The sequence below is a fragment of the Lontra canadensis genome, unplaced genomic scaffold (assembly GCF_010015895.1).
Source record: "Lontra canadensis isolate GAN:19392208 unplaced genomic scaffold, GSC_riverotter_1.0 scaffold56, whole genome shotgun sequence".
NCBI lineage: Eukaryota > Metazoa > Chordata > Mammalia > Carnivora > Mustelidae > Lontra > Lontra canadensis.
The window spans coordinates 12,246,766-12,266,474 of NW_022631050.1; the positions used below are offsets into that span (position 1 = coordinate 12,246,766).

The 19,709-nt window shown below is 39.3% G+C and overlaps 1 protein-coding gene across 2 annotated transcripts in view; it reads left to right on the top strand.

Moving 5' to 3' along the window:
- Positions 1-10,406: 10,406 nt before the first annotated feature.
- Positions 10,407-19,709, top strand: part of CCDC50 (coiled-coil domain containing 50) — a 63,947-nt gene continuing 54,644 nt past the window's right edge. For both annotated transcript variants that reach the window (XM_032875649.1, XM_032875650.1), the window contains exon 1: positions 10,407-11,238. In XM_032875649.1, coding sequence (XP_032731540.1) covers positions 11,190-11,238 — 49 coding nt within the window. In that variant the 5' untranslated portion in view covers positions 10,407-11,189. The remainder of the gene's footprint in view (positions 11,239-19,709) is intronic.

Consider the following 19,709-nt stretch of genomic DNA (forward strand, 5'->3'; position numbering starts at 1 on the left):
AGAAAAATTTCTAGGTCTGTTCACTGATTTTTGTATAGTTTCTATTGTCCACTGAGATTCCCCAGCTATTCATTCCTTATGAACATATATTTTGCTTTAAATCCTTGAAAATATGTATAATAATTGATAAAAAGAGCTTGTTTTGTGTCCTTGCCTTCTAATTCCAACATTTAGGTCATCTTGGCGTCTGTGATCTCTGGTGCTTTTTTGTCTTAATTATTCACCACATTTCCTGAACTCCTTTGCAAGTCTAGTAATCTTTGGTAGATGATTTTTTTTCTGAACATTTTGAAAGATGCATTTTTAATCTAATTTGGATTAGATTGCATTTTTTTTTTAATAAATCTATTATTGACTTTTGTCCTGGCAGATCATTATTTACTAGAAGCTCCCTTTCCTTCTGTGAAGGTTCGGTTATAGACTTTATTTGATTAGCTAAAGAGTAACCTTTGCAAGTAAGCTATTCATATAACTTAATGGTCTCTTTGGTAACTTCTCTGAATACTGGATGTATTAATGAGTTCTCGCCATTCTGAGTGGGTCTTTAATCTGACATTTCTATCATCTAGTGACCTCTTGAATTACCATCCCATTCTCTATTCCAGGGATACTGCTCTCTGTTAGGGCTCACAGAGTTTCATCTTGCATATATGCAAGCTTTGTCAAGTACTTGAGAAATCCTATATGCAGCAAACTCTTCAGTACCCTACTGCACATGTTCCAATTGTGTCAGCAGCTCTGCACCCAATTCTGTGCCTCCCCAGAGAGGCTCTGCTTGGATTATACACCCCCTTAATTAATTATTAATTAATTAACTTATTTATTTATTTTTATATAGAAAGAGTGTGCACATGAATGGGGGCGGAGAGCCAGAGAGAGAGGGAGAGAGAATCTCAAGCAGGTTCCATGACCAGCATGGAGCCCCATGTGTGGCTCTGTCCCAAAACACTGAGATCATGGGCTGAGCAGAAATCAAGAGTTGTATACTTAACCAGCTGAGCCACCCAGGAGCCTACACCCTCTTTATAAACATTAGAAAATTATACCAAGCTATAGAACTGTCAAGAGACTGGGAGGCTCTTTCCATGTGTCTTTCTTTCCTCAGGAATCATACAACCTATTGCTCAGTACGTGAAAACAGTTGCAATGTGTTTTCTCTAGCTGTATAGTTGCTTATGGAGGGAGGATGTGTTTAGAACTATTTACTCTATCTTAACCATAAATGCAAGCTTAAATAAGTTTTTAAATTTTGAGTTATGAAATACATATTTCCTATGTGAAGAAAAAAATGGAAAATAATATAGTCACTAATGTGCCACATCCAGATTCAAGGTCAACATTTTTCCAGATTTGTCTCAAATATGTGTCCCTTTCTCAAAGAATTGAATCTCCACAGATACAGTTGAAGTGTCCTCTTTTGGTTATCTGTGGATACATGATATATCATTCTATAGCTTATTAGCTTTAAACAATAATTCATTTGTTTGTTTAACATTCTACAAACTGAGTGAGATCAGTGAGGACATGGTCCCACATGCCTCTACCTAGAATGTCTCAACTGGGTTTTGAAGAGAATGCTTGGCAATCATCTTGGCGTTAGCTGTCAATTGAGTGCTCCACTAGAGATGTTGGCTGGGCATCTTTCGTCCCTTCACCTAGCCTCTCCGTGTAACTCGTTCAGTTTCTCATAACATAGAGATATTAGGACAGTCAGATTTCTTACAAGTCCATTGACCTCTTTCAGAGCATGAAAGCAGAAGTTGCCTAGTCTTCTTAGTGCCAGGACTTACAAGTCTCAAATGCCATTTCTGTTGCATTTCATTGATCAGTGTCATCACAGGTCCAGCCCAGATTCAACAGGAGGAGAATTAAACTCCACATTTTGATGGAGGCTACAAAGCTGTTTTGAAGGAGGGCATATGTGATAGGAAATGATGCTGTGGTCACTCTTGCAGATACAACTTTTGGCACATTTTCCTCACATCCCCTACTTCTTTCCCTCAGACGTAGGCACTGTAACTGATATGTCTTCTTCTTATTTATATTTTTATACTGTTAGTATAACTCTCTCTAACACTGAATCCCTTTTACACATCAAGCACTGTCCACATAGAGCCAAACAAAACATTGAGGAAATTTCACAAACGTGTGATAGAACAGGGATTTCCTTGATGTCTTTAGCCAAAAATCTGCTAAGGCCATCACATTGCTGATGACTTAAGCTTCACAGATTCATCCTTTTTCTTTCCTCTCAATTTGAACTTATAACCTTGCCCTTCTAGTTACAAATATGATGGGGAAAATCACATGTAGAAAAAGTTTCCTAAATTATGGGTCTCCTGCAGAAAAAGAGACAGCGTGGTTCATTCTTTCAAGGTAGATTCCAGTCTTTTCCAGTTTGAAGCTCTGCTCTTAATTAAGACCTTTCTCCATACATAATTTTCTTGTTGTTGTAACTCCAGCATACTAAGCCCTGAGGTTAGGCACATTTTACCATACCTCATACTACTGAAATTTGCTTTCTCGGTGTTAGTTCATGTCTCTCCTTATGTTATGCTCCTTGCACTAATCAGTACTTGTGCCGGTATGCTTAACATCCCTGTATGTGAAAGTGGTTGACGTTCTACCCTAGTCCCTGTCAAGTCTTCTGGATGAGATTCTCCTTCCTCACTGTTTATTGCCTGCACTCTTGTGGCAGCCATGGAAACGCCTCCTAAATGACAATGGTGTCATAATTCTTTTCCACATTAGAAATGTATTTATCTGCAATAAATGAAAGGACCTTAAACAAAAAATAGGCTTCAGGATACAATGGTATATAAGCTAAAGATTTCTCTTGCAAAGTAAGATTTCTGTCTTTTAAACCCAGTTGTTTCTTCTAAAAAAAATTTAGTTACGTCTACTGTCTATTAAGGTCTTGGTTTTTTCCTTAAAACTCATTTCCAAAAAACACATTTTTCCTAAAAAACTTACTTTTTAGGGGCGCCTGGGTGGCTCAGTTGATTAAACATCTGCTTTCAGCTCAGATCATGATCTCGGGGTCCTGGGATCAAGCCCCCCTGTCGGGTTCCCTCCCACCCTCCTCTTGCACGTGCGTGCATGTTCTATGTCTCTCTTTCTGTCTTTCTCCAATAAACAAAATCTTCTTTTAAACTACTTTTTAGAAGATATTGTTTGATTAGCATAGTCAGGATCAGCTTTAATAATCCTTTACTAAATGTTTTATCTGTTTATTCAACACGTATGTTACAAGCAGATACTGTGTGCCAACATTATTCTGAGGATATAGTAGTGATTCATATAGACAAAGTTCCACTTTGATAGATTGGATGGACACAACAGACAAATATTTAAACATACAAGATTTGCAGAGATAACTGATTTGGAGAGAAAAGAGAGTGAGTAAGATATGGAATGACAGGGACACCTGGGTGGCTCAGTTGTTAAGTGTCTGCCTTCAGCTCAGGTCAGGATCTTAGGGTCCTGGGATCGAGTCCCACATCGGGCTCTCTGCTCGGCAGGGAGCCTGCTTCCTCCTCTCGCTCTCTCTGCCTCTTTTCCTACTTGTGATCTCTCTCTGTCAAATAAATAAATAAAATCTTAAAAAAAAAAAGATATGGAATGACAGAGATTAAGTTATTATTTTAGATAAAGTCCGGGAGGTCTCTATGAGAAGATGGCATTTGAGCAGCTACCTGAATAAAAATGGAGAAGCACATCCTGCAGTTATTTGGCAGGGGGTGGGGCAAGGGTAAGGGGCTTTCCAGGAAGAGGGGCTGGTTAAGTGAAAAGGCCTTTGGGAGGAAATGAAATAAAAAAAAATCCCAAAAATGAAACAACAAAAATATTTCAAAAAGGAAAGTAGAATCATATCTATTAAATAGTAGCAATAGGTTAATTAAAGAAGGACTGAAAACTGAGCTCAGAATCTGTCATCATGAAGTTCATTGTTTACATAATAAAAAAAATTTTTTTGGAGTTGTGGGCCTAAAAATCTCTGGAATGGGTTCAAGGAAGGATGGGGAAGTAGCAAGAGGAGATCATTGGAACAGTTGAATGTTTCAAAGAGGTTCTCTATAAACAGGTACAGAAAAATGTAGTAATAGATGAAGGGGAATTTTAAGTCAAAGAAAGTTTTTGTTAAGGTGCAGTAGTACACTTGAATGTTGTAAAGTATTGACCAGAGAAGAAAAGTGATTACTGTTGGAGAGTAATATCTGTGAAAGAGTGAGAGGATGGGATGTAATCAAGACTGATATTCAACAGATGTGAATAACTACAGACATAATGATTGCCAAAATAGTAACCCTTTCTGGCTGGTTTATAATTTAATGCTGTCTTAAGCCCCCTGACTGCCCCCACCCCCACCTGGGCCACATCTTCTTTTCCTTGGGACTCCCTAGATCTTCTCATTATCCAGAAACCAAAGGGTGAGAGCTGGCACAGGGGAACTATCCACACCTGCTCGGTTGTCATGTTTGTACTTCTGTCATTCTGGTTATTAAATGTTTTGAATATGGGGTGCCTGGGTGGCTCAGTGGGTTAAAGCCTCTGCCTTCAGCTCGGGTCGTGATCCCAGGGTCCTGGGATGGAGCCCTGCATCAGGCTCTCAGCTCGGTGGGGAGCCTGCTTCCCCCCCTCTCTCTGCCTGCCTCTCTGCCTACTTGCAATCTCTCTCTATCTGTCAAATAAATTAAAAAAAAATCCTTTAAAAAATTTAAAAAAAAGTAAATGTTTTGAATATCACCCAAGGATCCAGTGCACAATGGAGGTGTTAATCTTATACAGGAGAAATAGACTGATGAATTGATAGATTTGGAAAGGGTGAGGTTGAAAGTCCTCTTTTCAGTGCTTTTATTTTCTCAGTAGTCTAAGAAACTAAGAGTAAAGAGGGACAAGGGTCCATATAGATAGGAGAAAAGATGTACAATTAGTGTCTAATGGCATAAGAAATAAATTGGCCTGGGAAACACACAGAATTTATAGTCAATTAGCCATGGTTGGGTTATTGCCATGCAAATAAGAAAGAGGAAGACAGAGATAAGGGAAGTGAGAGTGTCTTGTAGGGAGTGATTACAAAAATAGGCCATAAACTAGTTAAAACGGAACTAGGAGTATAGGGGCAAATGAGCATCAGTACCAAGCTGGTAGGGCAAAGAGATAATAAGTTCTGCTGCTGTTGAAGGATTATAGGAGATGAGGTATTAGTAGGAGTGAATTGGGGAGATAGAAATGGTAGGTGGAGAATGGCTGTTCAAGATTGATGAAGGAGAACAGGTTTTAGTAATGCCAAATTCTAATGAATGACCCTGGGAGTTTTGGGCTGAGATGGGGTGGAATAAAAAATTGCTGGGCATAAGGAGGTTAAGAAAAGAGATCAGGTTGGGAGAAGGACTATCTTTGTATACACTGAAATCACCAAGCTGCCTGGTGATGGACACAATGAGAAAGAAGCTATCATCTTGAAGGATCAAGAAGTTACCAAGGGTATATAAATAACTACCACGAGAGATGTAGGGGGTCTGAGGGTATGAGCTTCAAAGATGTTAGACATAGTTAAGAATAGGGAATAAATATGTTCCGGGAGAGGCAATAAGATAAAAAGAATACATTGGGGAGGGTATGTGCTATGGTGAGTGCTGTGAAGTGTGTAAACCTGGCGATTCACAGACCTGTACCCCTGGGGATAAAAATATATTATATGTTTATAAAAAATTTTTAAAAATAAATAAATAAATAAAAGAATCACCAAAAAAAAAAAAAAAAAAGAAAGAAAAAGAATACAACCATAGCACCTCCAGCCCAGTGGGGGTATAGGGCATTTGAGAAGAGACCCATTAATTTTGAGGGCTGCTGGAAAAACAATGTTCTTAGGTGACAATTAGGTTTCAGTGAGAAGGTGGCCATGTGTGAGCCAAGGAGAGAGGCCTCAGAAGAAACCAAATCTGCCAACACCTTGTTCGTGGACTTCTAATCTCCAGAACCACGAGAAAATAAACTGTTGTTTCAAGCACTCGGGCTGTGGTATTTTGTTAAGACAGTGGTAGCAGACTAACACTGTCTGCTTAGTGGAAGTCACATAATTAGTTCTAATTACAGCCTTTTTTGTGGGGAACTACTTTCTTAGGTAGATTGCGGTGGTGAGATAGAAGCCCTGGATGCCAAGAAGAAGGGGTCTCTCTAGGACCATGTGTAACATTGTGGGTCCCCTTTCTTGTTGTATCAAGGTCCAATGTGACTCATTTATGTGACCATATTGCTTTCCTTTAATTTGAGATTCTTATTAATAATACAACTGGGTAGATATATTCATTATTTATTTAACAAATATTTATTGAGTGTCTCTTGTGTGCCAGGCACTGTTGTAGGTATTAGGGATAGTAGTGAATAAAACAGATAAAAAATCCCTGCCCTTATGGAGTTCACCATCTGGTACCACTTGGCTGTTGAATGTTCTAGTTTTCCAATTTGACTTCTTATGGCTAAATTCTCCCTATTCCAATCCACGTGTTCATTATTCCCAAATTAACCCTCTTCATGTAGAAAATGTATTACATGACTTTCCTTTACAATAATCTACTCAATTACCTTATAAATAAGGTATTTTATTACCTTATAAATAAATCTTTATTTCTACCTGTGGCAGTTGAGTTACAATTTAGCCCTGAATTGCTTGTTTGAGATCTGCTTAAAATTAGGAATTTGTACCTCCTCTGGGAAGCCCATCTTTGCTACTTTTTCCTGTAAAATTGACATTTTAGGACATTAAAATACATAAACCCTTTATAGGAATTCAATATACATTCATTTCCTTTCATTTATTTTATCTCATTTTTTTATTAACATGTATTATTAGTTTCAGGGGTACAGGTCTGTGATTCATCAGTCTTATACAATCCACAGCGCTCACCCTAGCACATAGCCTCACCAGTGTCCATCACCAGCTACCATCACCACCCATCCCTCCCACATACCTCCATTTCAAATTCCCTCAGTTTGTTTCCTGAGATTGAGTCTCTTATGGTTTGTCTCCCTCTCTGATTTTGTATTGTTTCATTCTTTCCTCTCTTCCTCTATGATCCTCTGCCTTGTTTCTCAAATTCCACATATCAGTGAGATCATATGATAATTGTCTTTTTCTCTGATTGGCTTATTTCACTTAGCATAATACTCTATGCTCTAGTTCTATCCACATCATTGCAAATGGCAAGATTTCATTTTCTAATGGCTGCATAATATTCCATTGTATATATATACTATATCTTTTTAATCCATTCTTCTGTCGATAGACATCTTGGCTCTTTCCATAGTTTGGTTATTGTGAACATTGCTTCTATAAACATTTGGGTGCATGTGCCCCTTCAAATTGCTTACATTTGCATCTTTGGGGTAAATACCCAGTAGCATGTTTGCTGGGCTGTAGGGTAGCTCTATTTTCAACTTTTTGAGGAACCTCCATACTGTTTCCAGAGTGGCTGCACCAGCTTGCATTCCCACCAACAGTGTAGGAGGGTTCCCCTTTCTCCTTATTCTTGCTAACATCTGTCGTTTTCTGACTTAAGTTTAGCCATTCTGACTGGTGTGAGGTGGTATCTCACTGTGGTTTTCTTTTGTATTTCCCTGATGCCAAGTGTTGTTGAGTACTTTTTCATGTGTCTGTTGGCCATTTGGATGTCTTCTTTGCACAAATATCTGTTCATGGCTTCTGCCCATTTCTTGATTGGATTATTTGTTCTTTGGGTGTTGAGTTTGATAAGTTCTTTATAGATTTTGGATATTAGCCCTTTATCTGATATGTCATTTGCAAATATTTTCTCCCATTCTGTCCATTGTCTTTTGGTTTCATTGTTTCCTTTGCTGTACAAAAGCTTTTATCTTGAAGAAGTCCCAATAGTTCATTTTTGCCCTTGTTTCCCTTGCCTTTGGCAATGTGTCTAGGAAGAATTTGCTGCAGCTGAAGTTTAAGAGGTGTTCTCCTCTAGGATTTTTGATGGATTCCTGTCTCACATTTAGGTCTTTCATCCACTTTGAGTCTATTTTTGTGTGTGGTGTAAGGAAATGGTCCAGTCTCATTCTTCTGTACATGGTTGTCCAATTTTCCCAACACCATTAGTTGAAGCTATCACAAAGCTGTAATCATCAAGACAGTATGGTACTGGCACAAAAACAGACACATAGATCAATGGAACAGAATACAGAACCCAGAAATGGACCCTCAACTCTATGGTGAACTAATCTTCGACAAAGCAAGAAAGAATGTCTAATGGAAAAAAGACAGTCCATTCATTTTCTTTTAAATCATCAGAAGATATTTAGTCATTTCACTCCTGTGCTAGAAGGTGCTGACCCCATAATATGAGCTCTAATTGCTCAGGTTGAGGGTAGATACAGAGTAAGGGTGGAGGTGGGGAAGGATAGCCTGACTTTTGGGAGGATTTTAGGGTCATTTGGTCCAGTAACAGAAAGGGGCTTCTGGTCACTTTTCATTACTTTTCCTGCTGAAGTCAGCTGATTCCTGAAACATAAACATGACCGTATATATTTGTTTTTCTCTAGGACAGAAATGTGGATGTTTTTAAGGAAAACAAATCAGTGACCATTGGTCATATCTTATTTACCCTATCAGTCAGAATGTAGGCAGAAAACCGGACACATTCAAAATGGTTTAATTGAAAAGAATATAATGAAGGACTATTACAGAGGTGTGGGTGTGGTTCAAGGAACTAATAATAGTAGTAAGCCTTTACAACCCTAGACTGGAAGGGGCACTGGAAGAAAATGGTATTATTAGAGCCCACGAGAGCTGTAGCCATGGAAAAGAGGCTTTGGTAGAGGCGTTATAATCTGAAGGCCAGGGTATGCCCAAAACTTTGGCCTAGTTCAAGGGGGAGAGGAGTGTAATTCATAGGCTGGTATTTCTTTACTCCCTTCTTTTGATCTTATGACAGTGCTTCCCTTTGGTCCAACTCAACAGGAAGCACAAGGCAAGGAGGTCCTGGTGATGAATTCATAAATGTCAGCTCCTAGGGCAGAGCATGGCAGAGAAGTGGAGAGAATGGATTTGGAGAGGGAAACCAAAAATATCTTTTACAAACATTCTCTATGACCATAAATTTAGAAAAAGTCAGTAGAAGGCAAGGAACTTAAAAATCACCATAAAACTACCTTTCTAATATTATCACCTTCTTATTCCAACATTTAACTTACCGAGTGTTCTTTCTGCCTAGTACTACTGGTCAGCAAACTTTTTTGGAAAAGGGTCTAATAGTAAGTACTTTAGATTTTGAAATGTAAGAGGCAAAACTGAATGTATTACATTATATTGACATAACCACTTAAAATGTAATCATTTAAGCATATAAAATGCAGTCATTAAAATCCAGTGGGCTTGGGGCTCATGGGTGGCTCAGTCAGTTGAGGGGCAGGATTCTTGCTTTTGGCTCAGATCATGATATCAGGGTGGAGGGATCCAATCCCACTTCAGGATCCATGCTGGGAACCTGCTTGGGATTCCCTCTGCCTCTCCCCACTTCTCTCCTCTCCCTCTCTTAAAAAAAAAAAAAAAAAGGAAAGAAAGAAAGAAAGAAAAAAATCCCGTAGGCTAGATTTGGCCTGTGAGCCATAGTTGTTCACCCTTTGGCCTAGAAAGTCCTAGAAATTCTTCTCCTAAATTTTTGTTAGCCTATATTTTGTTACCCTATTTTTTTAAATGTCCTGTCCAAATAAAACCTCTTCCATGTGGCCTGTCAGACTGAGACTCTTTGAGTTATGAATGGAGGAAAATCCATTTTTACACGCTTGAGAGAGTAAAATTACCAGCTTAAATTTGAGAGGATGTTGGAGGTAGATCCCAGAATCCAGGAGCGGCAGGCATCCCAACTATTCCAGGGACCTGGTTTGCTCTCTTATCAGAACATGGCCTCTTAATCTCTCTTTCTCTTATCTTTGCTCTGTCTGCAGTTTGGTTTCATTGTTTACTAGTGAGCACAAAGCTTCCCCATAGAAAACAGAAAGTACCTGTCCCTCTTTAGGCAAGAATCTCAGGGAAGTACACTGCTTGACCTGTATTGGTCGCACACCCATCCTTAGAGGAACAGGTGTGGGTGGTGGTGGGCGTGGTGGTGATAGGGAGGTTCTACGATTGCACACTCTTAGGAGAGGAGCCCACTGCTGAGGACGGAGTCCCAAAGAGAGGGAGAATTCTGTTGCCAGAAGATGCAGAGAGGATGTCTATTTTTGGGAGAAGAAAATGTCACAATTATAGTCCAATATGTGATAATGTCTGGAATGTCTGAAACACCCCCAGTACCTAACATCGCATTTGGTAGACAGTCATGCGTTTTTTGATGAATGAATGACTCAGTTCCTCCAGCTGGTTGTGAACGCTCACTTCTCTAAACTGGCCCAGATATCAGCTGTTGTCTAGTTCTGTAGGTTGTATTAGAGGTTTTCCGAGTCCATATATAATCTTTCCACTAATCCCGGGAGGCAAAGAACGCCTGAGAGAGCCAGGCAACAGGGATTCTCAGCCGGGAACCAGGGCACAGAATGCTGTAGACTCCGGTGACAATACCGACCATGTTCTGGGTAACCCATGTGGCCCTTTTGTTGAGGCCTTCAAGACACAAAGGCCCCGCCGACAGACGCGACCCTCCGAGGATAGGGAGGCAGGGCCCGGGGGCGGGAGCACAGGGGGGCCTCAGCCTCGGGGGCGTCGCGCGGCACAAAGGAGGCAGCAGGGAGGCGGCCGCGGGCGCCGATCTTCGCTCACCAGCCACTCGCAGTTGCGGTTACAGACCTGCAGCTCCCCTCCCCCTCCCCACCCAGGCCCGCCCGCCTGCCCGCCTGCCCGCCCGCCTTTCTGTCTCCTCTCTCCCTCCGTACTGGACGGCCCGGGTCCATTTCCGGGCTCCGGATATTTGGTATCGGTCGGGGCCGGGGGCGCGGGAGCAGGTGGCTGCGGCGGGGTGGCTGGGCAGCCAGCCTGGGGCGCCGGGCCGGGTCTCCGGGCGCCTTTGTCGCCAGCCCTTCCGCGGAGGCCGCTCCTCCGCCCGGTCGGCGCGCTGCCGGCCGGACTTTGCGCCGCGTCGGGCGCTGCTGCTGCGCTCGGGGCCGCGCTTGTGGCCAGCGGCGGCAAGGCAGAGGGCTGGGAAGAGGGCGGCGAGGGCCGGCCAGGACCCCGGCCCAACATGGCTGAAGTCACCATCGACCAGTCCAAGCTGCCGGGAGTCAAGGAAGGTAGGGGCCGGGGCGCGAGGCGCGCGGGGCCCCTCCCCTCTCCCAGCCTGGCTCTCTCCGCGCGGGGACGTCGTCCTTTTGGCCCCCGAGGCCCTCGCGCGGGCGCCTCCGGTGCGCTGGTCCTGGCGCCCTGGTCGGGGACAGAATTGACTTGAGGCTCTACTGTGGTCCCTTGGGCGAGTCACTACTTAATGAGCCCGGTTTCTTCCCCCGAGGAAGTGGGGGGAGAGAGGACAGCACTACCCTCAGCAAGTGGTTGTGCAGAATGTTTTACCGAAGAGCAAAGCGTTGGTGAACGCTCGAGAGCTCGGTAAATCTGACTTATTTTTGTCCTTAAAAATCAAGGCCCAGCCTAGCTGGCTTGAAGGCTAGAAAGTGGGGAGGGGTTGACATTCAGTTCCTTGTGGAGCCTTTGTTTTGAAACTTGACTCTTTCCCTCCTTCTCTTCACTTTTCCTAGCCCAGCGGCTGGCTGGCTGACTTTCCCACCTCCCTCAAGGTTTAAAAGTTTAGTCTTGGCACTGCCCAGCGCGGGCAGGCTGATGGGAAGTTGCTATAAGCATTTTTTCTTAGGAAAATCAGGGGCAAGGGGGAACAGGGGACTGACTGGTGACCTTGATTTTTAACGGCTCTTTATTCTGATGTCCTGGGAAATTATGGTTGATGAGTACTGGTCTGGTTTAGGCACTGGCAAGTACCCTTTTGACTTCCCTCCTCTGCTCTTGATTGTCTGCTCCAGGATCTAGCATTTTTTTGTTGAAATTTTGGGTGCTGGATCACCTTAACCTTTAGTTATCTTTGGCTTTTCTTTGGCCCCGGAAGTGTAGAAATCACAGAGTGCTATCCAGGCTTGCAAAGGTTGTCTTTGTTGTGAATGTCAATTGTTTCAGCTGAACAATGTGGCCTGGGGTGTCCTGGAAATGTGGAATTGGAAATAAGAATTTTTGCTTTCTTGGAACTGCATGTTTCAGTGACAACTTGATTTGACTCTGTTGGTTTTGTGGGTGTTCAGGCCCACCCCAAAATACCAAGTAGGCTTCACTGCTTTCTTTCCCAGAATTCAGAACACTAGGAGATAGAGTCACTGGTTTTACGTAGAATTTTTAATGGAGCCAGGCTTGCCCTATTGTTCCTGAAGGGTCTGAGAGCTTACGCCAGAGATCTTTCAACCTTTCAATTTCCAGCAAGGCTTTGGTGACTATTCAGGTATTCACATGTAAATGTAGTTTTCACAGCAGTGTCAAGTCTGGTGCTTGAGTGGGAGGAAAGGCAGATTACACTTTGAAAGTACTAGGCTGTGAGATTGTCTGGTTGTACTTAGCCTTTTGGGTAGGAGTTTTATGGACAGATATCAGTGTGTTAGGTATCTCTAAAGAAAAAGTGACCCTATGTAATGTGTTGTGCTTTTTTGGGGGTGGATGATGAGTAGAGTGAACACTGGAGTCTAACAGGTTAAGTATTAATCATTGTAGTGCTGTGATTTTACCCAGCCCCCTGTACCTGTTTGTGACCTGGAACAAACTTGAAACTCACTTTTTGAATATGCATTTGTATGACTCTTGGGTCCTCTGGTTTCTAACCAAATCATGAATGATGAATGATTTATTCTAGTACATTCTTTCCCAAGGGATTCTAAAAAACACTTTCCCTCTAAAAATGCAAGCTGTTTCTATTCCTAAGCTCTGAAATCTTAGCACATTCAAATTGGCTTCCACTTTGCATAATGTGGTGTTTGATGATCCAGTTTGCATGATATGGTAAAGTGGGAAGGAAATTTGGTGTGGCTCTTTCATTAAGTTAGAATTAAATATTGATTGATTTCGAAGGTGGTCAAAAATTGTAGAGATCATTGTCTTTGTAAGCATCTGACTTTTCTGGTTCCAGGATCCTCAAAGGAAATGCTGTATTAGGCTAGGAACCTCCTAATGGGTGTAGTTTTTGACCTGGGACGCAGTCAAGTCTAATAAAGGGTATCTTTCTGTAATATAACTCTTAATTATGGCCCAGTAATTCCCTAACAATGTCTTTGAACCCTAATTTAAAGAGAATAAAACTGGTGCCCATGTTTTGGTGAAATATACACATTGAGACTGTTCTCAAAACTGAAACTCCAACTCAGTTTGTAAAGGAAGTTTAGTGGTAAATTGCTTAATATCCTGGCATAGATTTTTAAGCTGTTTTTAAAATCCGTCTCCTCCACTTCTCTTTTCAATCTAAACTTTGGTAGATTCATATACAATTACGATTTGGGGTCATAGGGTGGATTCCAATAGAGATTAAGAATAATGTAATGGATGTCTGTGGCTTCACACTGCCTTTTCTTTGGGAGGGGCTGGGGATCCCTGTGACCTTTGTTGTGAACATCTCAACAGAGGTCATGGGTAACAGCTGACATCAGGGAATATTTTAAAAATTTCTGTTCTATGTTAAAATCCAGTGCTTGCTTACTTTTAAGGTGGTTGAAGATTCCATCATTTGGACAGACCTTTAAAAAAAAAGAAAATTACAGTAGTATTTTTACTTTAGGAAATCTCTTAAAGTAGGAGACAAAGGGACACATTTGAATTCATATGTAGATGAAAGGAATTAAGTCTAGCTAAATGTCAACACACATCATTATTTCTGGTTTAAAAGCGTATTTGGAAGACACATACTTTTTGTAATGCAATTACTGTTGCCAATGTTTAGGAATAGTCCTTTATTTCACCTGAAACATTTGAGCTTCTACCCAACAAGATTTGAAATAATTCCAGCCATTGTTTTCTTAAATCAGTAGATGTATAATTCAAATGCATCATTCAATTTGCGAATGTTAGACAAAGGTATAGTCAGGTTCCAACAGTATTCTTTAAGTTTCTTAGTTTAGATCGGAGCTGGAATATATTTTTCTAAAAAAATGAATGCTTTTCTTCAGTTGACAGACTTAGGTTTTTGGTCAGTTTTGGCTTCTTTCCTGAATTTTCTTTCTGACACAATAGTCCAGACCCCTCACTTTCCTATTTGCCCCCTCCACTTAGATTCCCATATCGCTCCTTCATTGGAGTGGCTCACTTATCATCATAATCTTGCTCCTTCTGTCTAACAGAGTTTTAACTCCTTAAAATGTTGTTCTAAAAACTAATATTAGCCTGTCCATCAAAGCCATTTCTAGACTCTTAAACTTTTACCAACTCCTTTGTAATTTTATAGGCGTTTGAGTTTCCCCATTTATAGCCATTTAGCACAACACACCAGTTGCTACTGCCAGCCTTCTTATTTCTTCTCTTATAGTAGTAAGAAATGCATTATGTATTATGTGTTTGTAGTACTCTTCAGATGGAAAGTTCCACCATCTCCAGAGTTGGTTAACTCGGTGTGTGTATGCGTGTCTGAAATCAATATACCTAGTGACTTATTTCTTGAAGTAAAAGCAGCTAGCTATTCTGAAAGAAAATCTTTTTCTTTTGTGAAAGATAAAGTTTAATACATTTTCAGAAATAGGTCTCGAAAGCACTGATTCATTTTAGGTTCAGGACACCCCAGTGGTATAATCAGGTAAATTAAATTAATGGCACACATCCAGAATTTTAGGGGAAAGATACAAAATTAGGGCTGGTGCAGTAAATTAAGCAAGTTTTCCCAGAGATCTAAAGCGTATCACGTGCACGCTAGGCATGTAATGTGAAGGCAGTATCTGTGAGACATACAGCATCTAGCTCCAGGGCAAACTCATTTTCTCTCTTCTTCAGAATTATACAGCAGGTTTTTGTTGTTGTTGTTGTTGCTGTTTTTTAAGGAGACAATGGCTGAATCTACCTGAGTTGGGAGATTTGTATCTTATTTATCTTTCTTTACCCTCATCTGGCTTCAGGTCTTTCACATAGCCAGAAAATATTTAGCAAATATTTGCATATGTGAATGAATGAATGAATGAATGTATTATTAAATGCTCCCTGTTGGTTCAGGAATCATACCTCTGGTGTAGTATATTATTATTATATATTAAAAATAATATATTTCTTTTCAGAGTCTAGGCCTTAAAGGTCAGGGATAATGCCTTTTATCCATAGGGATTACAGATCACAGTGCCAGAATTAAATTTATTAAAGAAATATTTATTTATTTATTTTTTGTATTAAAAACTTCTAATCTTTTTTCCCTAATGTTTATTTTCTCATAATGTTTATTTTCTCATTGGATGAGTAAACAGATTCAATTTCTTATAGGTGAATCTTAAAAATAGATTTTATCCTATGTAGATATGTATAACAAAAAGTGAAAAGAAAAAAAAGAAAGAATTCTATGCTCTCCTTCTGTCCTTGGAGGTAATCATTATTAAGAATAAAATTTTAGTGAAAACATCTAACAAATGCTCTTTTGTGGTTTTGATTTTTCTTTGAGTAATAGGATTAAAGCACTTATCTCACAATTTGGAAGTTGGAAAGAATCTTAGATACGTATTTTTTAAAAAAGTGTTTATATCTACTGTGTGCCACCTGGTATGCAAGGGTAGTTTCACAATAAAGCATGCCCTGTGGCGCATGGACATGATCTTCACTGTAGTGGAGAGGCAGTTGTGTAGAGTTCAAGGAGTTGCTGTAAAGAACCCTCTAAATTTATACTGCACCCCAAGTGCCTCTCACATAAAGGAAAAAGGAAAACTCTTCCAGTTTGTTGCTGTGTGCAAGGATGAAATACTTTCTTGTTTGAATTAATTTTTAAAAATGGATATAGCTATCATTTGTAAATTACGATTTTTTAATAAACTATTTTTAAGTCATTGAATTTTTTTTAACTAATAGATACCTAGAGAACAACTTCTTCCATGTGTGAAACTGTAAAGTTAATTGATATTTAATCAAAGGATCTCAGAGTAGAAAGCATTAAAAACCACTAATCCCAACCAACCTCTTCATTTTCCAGAGGAAAGTCTTAGGGATAGAATGGGGAAGTGAGTGTACTGAACTGCTGAGGTTAAGTAGCTAGGAATTAGCACATTGGGGCTAGAATTAGAAACATTTAAAGCCGCGAATATTCTCTCCTATCCTACCCTCTCCCTCCTCCCCCATTTTCTCTCTTTTCTCCTACCTTTTCCCTTCCTTTTTCTTTCTTTTCCTCCTTCCCCTTGTCATCTCTCTCTTTTAAATTACTCTATACATACATCAGATTAATTTTTAATCTTTTTCATTAATACTCTCTTATGTTTAGAACAGTTGAATGAAAATAATGAGAACAATTTCAGTGATGTTTTGACATTACTTTAGGGATAATTTTTGATATGAATGTTAATGAGATAATATAGGCTTTATTTTTTAATTAAAACCTTTTTTTAGGTTTTATTTTTGATTCATCAAATGAATTATTGAGTGAACTGTGGGAAGTCACACTCTTGCCTCAATGCTGTATTTAAAAAAAAAAAAAAAAGCAACAAGAAACTGCATGTCTTCTCTGCTGTATTCTACCTGATGGGGCTAAACTTTGAAGGCTTGGACACTTTGAACATATAGGGAAATAAAGAAAGCCATAGGCCATGGTTTTTCCACAGTCCTTGCCAGGGGTATAGGAGTTTTTATTGCAATAAATGAATTTGCCTTAGTGATAAAAAGCTATGTGATATTCTGCTCATAAAGAAAGCATTTATAGATACCACAAAACTTTAGGGAACTCTGCTTGAAATCCTAGTTTTCTGAGTACAACGACCATATTTTTAAAATGAATCACTCTGAGTCATGGGGGAAAAACAAACCTATCATAGCCGTATTTGCAGTTTCAGAAGTAGCTATGGAAGGTCTGTTGAATTAATATTTTTAACTGATGACCCACTTAAAGGTGACCTGTGCTTCAAAAGGTAAAATTAGGATACCCTAATTCTTGAATAAGACCTACAAAGGATAATTGACTTATATATGCAGAAGGATTTTGGGGATTATTTAGACCATTTATCCCCAGATGTTTGAATTTAGAAACCAGTGCAAGAGTTCCCAGATACTACCGTTAGAAGTCATGACAAATGTGCACACACACACACACCCATTTATTTTTACATCATTTCATTTACAAAAAATCCTCCACATACATTAAAGTATGTATGTATGCATATGATAGTTGGTAACCATATACACTAACATTAAAACAGTGAAGAGTTTCTCATAAACCTGAACAAGGTGTAATCAGTTTTGTTTATATATCATTTTTTTTTCCTTTTCAGTCAGATTTACTGAGGTATAATTTATTTACAGTAAAAACTCATCCTTAATTTACAGTTCTGAATTTTAACACATGCATAGTCTTGTAATTATTGCAACAGTCAAGAGCAGTACAGTTACATAACCCCCAAACTTCTCTACCCTTTTTCCCTGTTTCTCATTAGCCATTGATTTGTTTTCTGCCACTGTAATTTTTTCCTTTGCAAAAATGTCATATCATTTGGCTCATACAGTAAGTACTTTTTTGAGTTTAGCTTCTTTCAGTTAGCATAATGTATCTGATACTATGTTGTGTGTATTAGTAATTTTGGCTGTTCTCATTGTTGAGTTCCAGTGTTTGGCTGTACCACAGTTAGCTTATCCATTCACTTGTTGAAGAACATTTGGGTTGTTTTCACTTTTGGTGGATATAAAGGCCCTCTAAACATTTGCATATAGAGGTTTTTTTGGTGAAAAACCTTTTGGGTAAGCACTTATGGTATGGTGGGATTGCTGGGTCATATGGTGAGTGTACAGCTTTATAAGAAACTGCCACACTGTTTTTCGAAGTGGCTGTACCATTTTGCATTCCCACCATCCCACCAGCTCTACTTGCTCTGCATCCTTGCCCACAGTTTGCATTTTGCGTTGTCAGGGGTTTTTTGTTGTTGCTGTTTTTGTTTTTTACTTTGAGCTATTTTAATAGGTGTATAATAATATATGTGGCTTTAGTTTGCATTTCTCTAATAACTAATGATGTTAAGCCTCTTATGCTTATCTGCCAGTCTTATATATTTGTTGAAGTGTGTGTTCTAAGCTTTTGGCCCCTCTTAAAAAAATTACGCTGTTTTCTTTTTATTGAGTTTTGAGGATTCTTTATACATTGTGGAGTCAGGTCTTATATCAGATATATATTTTGCAAATGTAATTGTTTTTAAACTTTGGTGCAACATTAGACTGTTCATGATGGGAGCTTCACTATAAACACATTGCTGGCCTTACTAAATCTCTTGGATGTGGTCCCAGGAGTCTGTAGTTTTTATACCCAGATTATACATTTCGATTTTCCCAATGGACATTTGCAGTATACTGACGAGAATACCGTGGTCACCCTAGTGCAGGAATCCTCCCTACTCTATAATTTCTCAAGTTTTTGTAGTGGCAACTCATTTCTCTGTCAGTGTTCAAGAATATTGAGCAGCATTTTTTTTTCCCTCTCTAGTAATTAGAATTTGTTCCTCTAGGGTAGGGGTCTGTAAACTATGGACCATGGACAAATGCAGCCTACCCACTTCTTTGTTTTCACACAGCAGGTGAGTTGAGAATGGGTTTTATATTTGTTAATGATTGAAAAAAAAGAGAAAGATTGATGACATATGAAAATGCTATGAAATTCATATTTCAGTTTCTATAAGTAAAGTTTTATTGGAACAAAACCATGTTCATTGTTTACATATTGCCTGTGTCTGCTTTCACGCTACGAAGGCTGAGATGAGTAATTGCGGCAAGGACCGTATGACCAGCAAAGCTTAAACTTTTTATTATCTGGTACTTTATAGGAACAAATAGTAGGTTTTGAGGGACCATATTTGATGAAACTTTAAAAAACATCCTTATTTAACTTTTTTTTTTTTTTTTTTGATATTCAGTTGTCACCATGAGCATCAGTTACAACTTTTCTTTAATATGTCGGTGTCATTGACTATTGCTGATTGAATTCCTGTGATAGTGTGTTTTAGATTGATAGTGACTTTTAAAAATATAGACAAATCCTGATTTTTTTTTTTTGGAAGAATAAATTTACACTCCATATATATTTCTAGGTACTTCAAAATTGATTCTCTAGATAGAAGCCATGTGTAAAGAGTATTTTGTATGTCAGCTCTGAGTAAGGGTCTGTGGGCTCTCATGAATGAATTGGATGAGTAAACAGATTCAACTTTTTAAATAAGTTTGCCTTTGATTTTTAGCTTATTGCTTATCACTGGCTCTCTTCAAAATGTGTTAATGACATTTGCATGAAGGAAGTGTTACTTAGTCTTCTTAGAAACTTCTATCAGAAGTACCTAGGCTGATTTATCACTAGGCTTTGGAAGTTTAGTGTGTGATGAGTGTTTCTAGTCTCAACACAGCTCCTCAGTGACCAAATACCAGGGGAGTCTCCACTGGACTTTTTTGGCTTTTATTTTTCTAATGAGTCATAAAAGCTGAGTCACTTAATCCATTAACTTTACTCCGGGATTTTTAACTGCAAATAGAAAAAGTGTGAGTGGCTTATAAGGGTATCTTTCCTTCTTCACTGCCTCCC